Source organism: Schistosoma mansoni, chromosome 3 (assembly GCF_000237925.1).
Source record: "Schistosoma mansoni strain Puerto Rico chromosome 3, complete genome".
NCBI classification, from domain to species: Eukaryota; Metazoa; Platyhelminthes; class Trematoda; order Strigeidida; family Schistosomatidae; genus Schistosoma; species Schistosoma mansoni.
Window position 1 is genome coordinate 19,355,580 of NC_031497.1, and position 11,076 is coordinate 19,366,655.

General features: G+C 33.8%; 1 protein-coding gene across 1 annotated transcript in view; it reads left to right on the forward strand.

The window, feature by feature from the left end:
- Positions 1 to 1,220, forward strand: part of Smp_029990 (putative dedicator of cytokinesis protein 1 (DOCK1)) — a gene marked incomplete at both ends in the record, with an annotated part of 42,775 nt that extends 41,555 nt beyond the window's left edge. The window contains one exon of the mRNA XM_018799538.1: positions 1,122 to 1,220. Within this exon, the coding sequence (XP_018651317.1) occupies positions 1,122 to 1,220 (99 nt within the window). The remainder of the gene's footprint in view (positions 1 to 1,121) is intronic.
- Positions 1,221 to 11,076: the final 9,856 nt, after the last annotated feature.

Sequence of the window (11,076 nt, forward strand, 5' to 3'; positions counted from 1 at the left end):
GGTTATCATGAGTAATAATGGTGGGTTGGGGGTGATGATTTGAGCTTGAAGGAGAAAAATGGGCTAACAACCGGTTTAAAACCACAAACAAGTATGTGTTTATGTAGCTTTGCTATCTAGAATTTTGTCCAACATTATCCACCATAATAAGCATAAATAAATTAATGTATTTGTAATATCCCAATGAGTAGAAAAATTAGATTTCCTGACGTTTCGTGACTCAGTGTAAGCCGCTTCTTCAAAGAATCCAAGTTTTAAACTTGGATTAATTTTGATTTGTATATTTATTCTCTGAAGAAGTGGCTTACACTGATTCACAAAACGTCAGGGAATTTATTTTTTCTACTAATTGGGATATTACAAATATATTAATTTATTTATAACAATCTACCCAATGCTCAATTTTTTTCGAAATTATTAAGTCAAACCTTGGTAATGATACCTACATAATAAGTATGTTTGTTTAGGTAATCTTTCATTTAGGATGATCTCGTTTTATCATCATTTATGAATGTATAACGTTGAACTAGTTCACAGTAAATACAAGTGTTATGAATACTATTGACTCTTATGAGGAATAACCTTAAAACGGTATTTTATAGCAGCCTTATAATGAGTATGCTTCATTGTTATTGTCGGGTGTCATGAAAATAGTCACATTTAAATTTTCTTAACACAAACTGACTTTGATCAGACAAAAATTAAAGATCAGAAATAACGCTGAACAGTTGTATCGTCTTACTGCGTGACTCCTTAACATTGTGAATTAATGACCCCAAAAGAAGTTATTTCCTACTAAACCAGTGGTATTAAGGTTAAGCGCTTGCTACAAGAATTGATGGTTCTGAATTCAATCTCTTGTGAGGTCGTAGATATTCACTGTCTAGGAGTTTCATACCACAACAAAATACCTCCTTAGTACTCCCTTGTTTTCTATGGTAATTTAACCCTAATCAGTTGATAATGTAAAACTTAGAAAATGTTTTACGTTTTATTTTTTAAAGTAAAATTCAGCGATTCAACTTTTATTTTTTTCATTCCAGAACTCATTGAATTACATAACTATTCCTTTGTTATCATTGTCGTTATTAATTAATTTATCTTCTCGGGTTTGCTTTCAGACTAAAACATCTAGTAGTATAGCGACTACACCAGTGACACCGTCTCCAGGACGCCAAACTCAAGGTGTTGATGATTCTTCATCCTTTGATTTCTCTTGACTCATTTGTTTATTTTGATTTCATCATCATTGTGTACACAAAATTTATAATAAAATACACTCAGTTATTTTCATTCTTAATGATTATTCCCTAGTTTTGTTCATCGAATGTGATTACTCAATTGAACAATGATATTTATAAATATAATGTGATATAAAGCGCCTCACTGCCAACATCCTTTTTTCTCTCTATTTACTCAAACCTACACACACATACCCATACATACCTACCTACATACATACACACATAACTTTTATGCTTTCGTATCAACCTTTTCATTTCATTATAGTGCCTTGTTTATAACGTGTGTTATTAGTACAATATTTGTCTCCTTTGTTCTGTTTACCTTTTTTTCTCTGTTGTTCTATTGATTCAACAATTGGTTTCTTGTTTGTTATTTCTATTACCATCTCTCAATTATTAACCATTGTGTTATTTTGGTGGTAGTCTGTCAGTAATTAAACTCTGTAAATTAATATTCCAATGTTCACCGACAATTGTTTACTCAACACACTGCATATTAATTCCCTTATTATGATCAAAATGAAATAATATTATGGTTCAATTCTCGATAGCATTAAACTTCTTTCTTTCTGCCAACTTATTCGAAACCCTTACATTGTCATTTTCTATTGTTTTTCTTCGGCATCTTGTTGAGAAATAGGGCCTGATGAATTTGTTTAGAATCAATAATGATGTAAGCGTTGAAATTAGAAACCGATTCCATCTTAAAACCACAAACACTCTATTTATTCACTTTTAATGTGTATCGAAATTATTTCTCTGTTTATATTCATAATAGACTGAATAATCAATTAACAATCATTATATTATTCTGGTATACAGACGTTTAAGACTATTTTTCGCACTTTCTCTCCCTTCTATCTCTCATCATCGTTGATTGAATAAATTATCCGCCTACCAATCAACATTGATCGCCTTCTTCATATTCATGTATCTTTTTTTTACAAAAAGCTTCATGACTATAGTTTTTCTCTCTTGTACTCAAAGGAGTCTATCAATTACTTATTTTTTTTGTAATTCAACGTGTATATTATTATTATTACAAGCAATTATCTATCACTGACGTACTTTTTGTTAGACTTTTGTCATCTGTTTGTGTTAAGTTATTTGTAGACCTCTTCTTTTTCTTCAACAAATCCAGTTATATAATTCACTTTTTTTAATCATTACTGACGATCAGGATTTTTATTGTTTCGTATAATCGTATAATATTGAAGATTGATCAGATTTTTTGTTTGGTTAATTGAGCTATTTGCTTGCCTCTATTTTTAAAAATAAAATGAAGTTTTATGATATCTGTTCATGCTTCTGAATGTAGTTAATTGTTCATTTTGTCTTTCTGGAATTTTTAAAAATTGCTTTAGGACAGATCTACGTTAATATGTTTCGTTTAATTATACAGAGTGAAGCAGTTGAGTTTGTTGATCGCTTCATTTATTCGGAAAGTCGTATTAGCACTAGTAGTCTGATTACTGGCACAAATACAGAAAGGTAACTTGATATTTTCTATTTTACACTAAAGACCACTCATGAGAGATGTCCATCTACCTAGTTAAGTTTATTTGACACCCAGTCTTCTCTGTATTGCTTTTTGTCTATGAAACAGATTTTGGAGATGTTAGATCAGAAATGCATTCAAAGTAATCCTCGTATAGAATAAAACTTCAGAGTTAATAGCGCCGAGCTTAAATTGAGATAGTAAGTAGAACGACAAAACTGATGATCTTAATTGTATGAGTTTGTTTGAAAACGCTTTAGAGTTACCGAGTCATCGTTCACACTGACATTTAGGGCTATAATCACCCAGGCAGTATCCCAGCCCTCACACAGATTGAATGATTTATGTGGCGCATATCTATTTGGTGTCTCCTTGTTCCAATGTTTATGTGTTTAAATAATAATAATAAAGCCAGTGAGACCAAAACATGACATCGGTTAACGAAATCATTTCATGTTGAACTTATTCATACCGTCAGGTTGTTACTATTTATTTTCACACCTAAACATTGGTACATAAGGGTGCCAAAATTTATATCCGCCACACAGTAAAAATGAGATTATGAAGAGATAGAAAACGTAACGGGAGTAGAATGCAAAAATGAATTAAAATTGGCGTGTGAGTGCAATAATGATAATAATAACGATATTAATGGAAGAAGAAGTTCCGTTAACAAAGATACAGTCAGAAAGAATTTCAGTTAAAAAGAGTTACCCTCAGTTTAATAAAGAAAATAAAAGGAAGTTCTAGTAGGATCACCTCTGGCTTCTATTCTGAACCATATCTGATAATGTCTCTAGCCACTGTGTTGGACTACCTTTAGGACCCCAACCAGGGAGTCCTGAAGGACCAGCAAATCACAGTTCTGTACAAATTTCATACCACGCCACCATGCCATACACTGACCACCTCTCCGCCTTTCCCAACCAGTTCCAGAGTCGGCAAATAATGCACGACGTGGAATTCTCTGGGACGATATTCGTAAAACATGTCCAAGCCACCGAAGTCGATGTTTCAAGATGGTAACACCAATTGGATTATCATCACTGAGCTCGAACATGCGATGCAGAACCTCTGCATTACTAACATGGTGTTGCCACTGGATGTCAGCAATCCTTCGGAGACAACGATGATCAAACACAGAGAGTCGTCTAACATCCTCAACTCGGAGAGGCCAGGTTTCACAAGCATAGAGCAAAACTGCTCTCACCGACCCATTGTAGATCCGACCTTTTACAACCAGGCTGACATCACGAAGGCGCCAAAGATGGCCCAGATTAGCATAAGCCGCTCTGGCTTTCACTATACATGCATCGATGTCATCACTCACGCCACCACCAGCACTTATGTAGCTATCTAGATACACGAACTTCTCAACTACTTCAATCTGCTCACCATCTAGAGTGAGTACAGGATGAGAATCCTGCCATTCTTGTAGGAGTACTTTGCACTTTGAAGGTGCAAAGCACATGCCGTACCTGCGGACACTGATTGCCAACTGATTAAGTGCGGATTGAATGCCTTGGGCATTATCGCACATTAAGACAGTATCATCCGCATACTCAAGGTCGAGAAGTCTTTCTCCAGGCAGCAGATCCACACCGCCATTACTTACATCCATCAGAGCTGTTTCCATAACATCATCGATGGCAAAGTTGAAGAGGAATGGTGAGATTGGGCAACCCTGCCTAACCCCACTGCTTGAATGGAACAATGGAGAAATGTGGTTGTATGCCCTCACTCTGCCTGAGGTGTTTGTATACAGGGCCTTTAAGATGTTAATAAACTTCTCAGGCACACATCCAACGAATCGAAGGCAGCCCTGTTATCAAGAAACACTACAATTGTTGACCTGTAATAAGCATGATGCTGTTCTAACCTTTGGCTGATGGTGAAGATATGATCAATACATCCTCGACAAGAACGAAAACCAGCCTGCTTCTCGCTAGTCAATCTTTCGCAGATTCTAAGTAATCTTCAAAGTATGACGGAAGTCAATAATTTGGGCGCAATCGGAAGTAGACTTATCCCCCGATAGTTGTTACAGGAACAACGTGAACTATTTTTAAAGATGTGTATAACTATCGACTCATTCCATGATGTTGGAACACTCTCCATTTCTATTTTAATAAAAGTGAGAGGTTTTATAAAATAAACCGATGTCATTCTAAATTGCGTTTTAAGTTAGATTTATTCCGGTTCAAATAAACTGTACCTTGTGTTGACACGTTCAATTTTCAACTTCAGTGTAATGAATCTAATAGATGGACAGGTTGCATATTAATTGTATTATGAGAATTTTTCAAGCATTAGATTTTAATATCTTATCTTCAATGGTTCCTAGCATTTTACTTACCTGCTTAAGCCTGTTACCCCTTATGAGTCACAAACCACCAACCAGGAAAGTTATTCTAGTATCTATCCATATTTCCATCTATATTAATATGGGTTGCTTGAAATAGGAAAACGATTAATGTTCATACATTAAATAACGCTTGCACATTCAAAAAGACAAAATTGATCTTCATTGTCTGAATTGTGGCAGATCGAGTTCGGTTCGATATTTCGCAATTACTAACGATCTGTTGATTCTTTTAGTACAGAACAGCATCTATGCTAACTGAATAGATCGAACGGCTAAAACCTCAACAACAAAATGCTCAACACAATTGAATAAGATAGAAGGGAAGTTGTTAAAGGAATATTCAATGTTTAAAACACTAGGAGGATTAAATTACTTTTAAGTTAATTCGATTATATGATGATTAAATTGAATGAATATTAAAAATCTACTAAACTAAACAATCTTCACTTGAATATAAAATTGCAGTGGGTAAATTAAACTAACTTCATACTGAATAAATTAATACACATGAAAATCCCTTGTGAATCAATGAACGAAGTTTATTTCAAATTAGTGACTGAATGTTAGAATTGATTTCTTCTGAAAGTTATATTTTTGAAGATCTAGTATCGTCAGGAAAATTACAGTATACAGTTACTGATCTTTCTATATAACTGTGGGCGAGAATGACAATGATTGGTTGTCTTGATGAATCAGACATGTAGATAGTGTGACAGGTGTTATACGTGTTATATATTCCCTTATCCTGAATGTTATTGATCGACTGTTCTTGTTGTTGGATTGTGTCGGATTTTGGTGTGGAAATATATTGACGTTGTAGTCAGGCTAATCTCGTGTTCTTGATCTGAGTTGTGTTGAAGTCCTGTAGAATAGACACTGGGAGGGAATCTAGTGTAGATATTCGTCTAAGGTAAATTAACGTCCCACATACGTGTAAAAAGTGAAAGGACTGTTATAACAAGAAACTCTAGAGTTATAACAAGTAACCTACAGTTTATAACAATAACTATGTTAAATATATGTCGTTTTCAATACATTAGTATCTTTCATCTTTGAATATTTATTCTATATCAACATCGATACTGACTTAATAATGATGAATGATGTGAAGATGCAACAATTAAACCTGATAATTAGATATCAGTTCTATAGATAAGTATGCGATCTATAGTTATGATGTCCTTCAATTGTTCATTTGTGGCCATAACTGAGCCATGGTTGAGAGAGAACTTAGTAATAATTCTATAATTAATTAATAATAACTTGAGGAAGGTAGAACACAGAATAATAGTATATGCAGCAAATGAAAGTGTTGTGCCGCGATTCGTTAATCGTTCGTTTCGATAATCGATATAATTCTAATCTTAACGGCGCGTAAAATCAGAAGACAAAGGATAGCAGCAACTACAGTTTATTGTCGAATAACTCAGGTCAGAAAGTTAACAACACCTGAGCGAATAATGACGAGCGAGTGAATAAGCGAATAAGCGAAGGAAGCGAACTAGGCGGAAATGACATGCAGTGGAGATGGCTGGTAAGCCAATTCGAGAGCGAAGCGAAAGATAATGCGTATTGGAGATGGCTGGGAAGCCAACTCGATTTAAACAAGCGTTAATCAACATTTATAGTCGGACGAAAATGAGTGACAGACATATGATGAATAAGATACGAAGTGTGCACACATATACGCTCATATAAAAAGTACTCAAGGTTAATAAGCAAATGATTAACAAGATCAAAAGATGACTCAATGTACAGGTGAATTGGCTTGGCCAGTAGCTAGAATAAAGTATATGGGCTTAACATATAAACTGATACTACAAAAGTTCACAACTAAAACGATATCGACGTACAATAATCCAAGTGTCTAATAGTTCAAAGGCTATCTTTTAATAGTATTTACTATGTTATAGCATGGTAGGTATCATCTATCAATCAGCATTCCTTTTTAACAATTGAAAAATCATTAATCAAATCACAAAAGGTTAATTCATAACAATGATGCCCACAGTTTCATTGTTTAAATTACAATTTATATCAGTCTGATGCTTCTGGTCTACTTGTAATCATTTCTTTCCAGTTTTTCTTTTTGCTTCTTCGGGAACGTTAAAATCAAGTAATTGAGATTCTTGATTTCCCACTGCTTACAATGTAAAATGTCTTTTAGTTACTATTAGCGACATTGTACATCTTTCTCAATATTAATTAATTGATTTAAATGGACTGTTCTTGGTGCGAAGTCTAATAAATATAGGATTCCATCTTTTGATTACGTGGTAATGTGTACTAAACTAGGACGAACAAAGTATTCCTCAGTATCGCAAAACGATTAAGGTTATATTGTACATCATTGGATATCGACTCAGGAGTCTATAGATTAAGGGCTCACTAAGGAACCTAAAAATCCTGCATTCGGCTCCTAGTGGGGTCGTGGATGACGACTGCTCAGGAGTCCCTTAGTAGTGCGAAATATTTTTCCGGTGCTCCTTGTTTTTTTGTTGTGATTGAACTCAGGTTAGTCCGTGATGTCAACCATAAAGTTCAACAATCTATATAAAACATGTGTAGTAAAAATATTTAGCGCTTCGTGACTCAATAATTTTCCAGTCAATACCAGTCGATGAAGATTAATATGAGTTTATTCCAAATCCTATTCACGAAAATGACTTAATTACTCAAGTCGATTCTACAAGACAGTCATGTCAGAAGTAATATATATATATTGAAACTATTATAATTTCAATTATTAAAATAACTAAATCAATAATCAGCTCATAATACTAAGCTTTAAGTCCCAATTCATTTGATTTTAGATTATGAAAAGCTTTTGTAAACAAACAAAGACTGATATAGCTCTTTTCAAGAAAGAAGGCGAAGACTGCAAATATATATTTACTCTGCATAGAATTAAAACAAATTATATTTGAATACATTGTCTTAAGTATTTTACTCACACTAATCAATATATTTATATATGTAGGACCGGAAAGTGCTAGACAGTACTTAATCTATAACTTTATGTATGTATGTAACTGACAATATCATTAGAGTAAATAGGTATAGTCAACAAATGTAAATAATTAACTGAGTTATATGGTTTACTCCTTTCTGATTAATCAAATTACTTAATATATTATTTATGGTTGTTAAAACTTGAGTTAGACTAATCATCGAAAACTAGAGGGGCTTAGATATTTGTTTTGTTCCAGTACAGAAATCCCGTAGCTGAGTTAGGTAATAAATAGTTAGATCAGAGGGGGTTTTGTAGAGAATTTAGTATTTTCACAGTTGAAATCATGAGTCAATTGAAGCGCACTGCTGAGGAGTCCCATAATAGGACGAAACGGCCGTCCAACGCTTCCAGGTTTTCGATGGTGGTCTAGCTTCAATTGATTCATGATTTCAACTGTGAAAATAATAAATAGTTAACCGGGGATTAAAATTCAGATCTCAAGACAGCCCAGCTACAACAGGAAGATAAGTTAATTTATCGAGTGATAATAATGGAAAAAAGAGGAATAAACCAGATAACACATGTTGACATTTACTTCAATTCGGAAGAATTCATATCTAACTGGGACATTTACTAAATATGATATAGAAATCAATTTTAGGTTCAGTTTGGCAGTTAGCATATGGTATGACTTTAGTTATTTCAAACCATAACATCCACACACAAGCATACCTATATATGCTAACACTTACCAGATGTCACACTTCACCTGGTGTTATAGTGAGTCGAACTTTGTGTATCGTATATAATAGCCAATGTTAAAATATTTTCTTCACTCCCCACTGATGACCTTATTTTAATTTGACCTTATTACATCATTGGTAACATTTTTATATCAGCTAGTTTGATAGGTAAACAATGAGTGATGAAACAGACCATAATATGCCCCACTGCAAAACTGTAAACCTTAATATTATTTTTAACCTTCACATTTACCCATTTTGTTTAACCTCAAAAAGTCGATTGACATACGTTGCGTTTTCATGGATGAATCAAGCTTACCACTATTGATATAAAAATAAATATTTTTCATTAAATTATTGAGTTAACTGACAATTGTTGGATATGAACTTATCTTCCGCCAGAGAACATTAGTTCCGTCAAGATTACAGGTACAAATTACTGACAAGTCCCAAATACTATGAAACCTAACCTCAAGGTTTCCTGTTGACTACCTACAACTACCACCTTACGAACTGATCTTCCTTTGAAAAACCTTGAGCTCCGATGAAATTAGGATATAGATGTTTCATCCAGCTAATAAAATGTTCAGCGACGAGATGAATTTCCGAAAACTTCTATCTGAGCATTCATTTGCGGGTACACCAATGTCTTGATTAATAGTGGTTATGACCTTATGATAAATGAAACATTTTCAACCTCCTGGTTGATTTTTATCCATCTGTTTTTGTTATCAGTTGAAAGGTATCTTATTCACCTACCAGTTTAGCCTATTTGGTTGTTACAATTTCATTTCGTGACATGTTATTCGTTTTTACATTTTTCTTCTTGTTCTTTTCTGAAATCATATTATCAACTGCAATTGAAAATGGATAAAAACATGAGATCAAGTTTCAGCTCAGCGAGATTTTTGTTCACTACAATAATCTTTGTATTAATAAATCTGACTAAACGCTTGAATAAGTTTCCTCAGCTCTTAGAATAGCACTAGGATAAATCTACACAACAACTTGAACACGAGAAAAAGAAACGTGTAATGTGAAAAGAACGCTTTACTCTAAGGTCAGTTTACTTACAGAAAATAGAGGGTATTTGCAGAATTTCAGATGGACGTGGGCTCCTGGAAGGTTCTAGAACCATACTAAACATTGTAACAGGATAGGTAATCATCCAATCAGGAATGTAATACGTTACTCTTCACTTTGTAGATGTATCAGAGAGACTTCTATTCAATGCTGATTGGACAAAATATTTCTCACTGCTTTTAAGACCCCTTTGGAACTTTTCGAGTAATACTCTGGGTCTACCCAACAGTATTATTTAAGAGGGGATTTCGTTCAGTAAATATGCAACACGCCTTTCATAGTAAATTTCAGAAAATAAAATGAAAAATGTAATTTCAATTAGCTTTATATAAATGTTATTACTAAAACCCACTGGGAATGTGCGGATTTCATGTTTTATGATGAAATTTGTAAGACAAACGGATGGAATGGCAATGAGTCCACCACTAGGTCTTGTATTCGTTGGTGTTTTTCTGCTTAACCTATAGAAAATGGTCCACTCAAACAGTTTATCCAAAAGTTTTTATTTTGTTATGTGTGATTGACATATCCATCCTTTGCAATTATATTACTGAATAACTAAAAGTTCATTGATAATTTAGTACAGTACATCCGGCCATTAAGTCCACAAAGGAAGAAGAACTTAAGGGTAGTATGACATTTCAAGCTGTTCTCTTAACTAAAAAAGTTGAAGGATCAATAATATTGTATTTAAACGAGGAAAATACATACAGAAGGAAATATCCATCTCCTAAGCTTTTTATCGCTGTAGTACAAAAGAAACTTGGTAGAAACAGTCATGGAATAACAGCCATATTCTCTACTCAGACTGCTGAAAAGGAACTGAACGTCATGGAAAATACTCTCATCGGAAAATTTATATCCTAGAAGGTTTAGAAACAAATATACTGCTCCGAAAAGTTAGAAAAGGTGACATTCAAACAGTAAACAGAAAATTGCTATTCATTCGCCTACTATTTAAACGTAATGTAGCCATTTAAATATTAATTCAGAGATTTTTCAGAATAGCTGAGAGTTATAACTAATATTGGTGACGCTGAAATAAAAAGGTGAACTATTTAAACTAGCCATCACTTTTGTATTTGTATTTTCAGCCCGCTTTTTTCACGTTCAGCAGCCTTAGTCCCGATAAACTCACATATTACTTATTCTCCGACCCCAACATTGATTTTGATTGGGAAATAAAATCA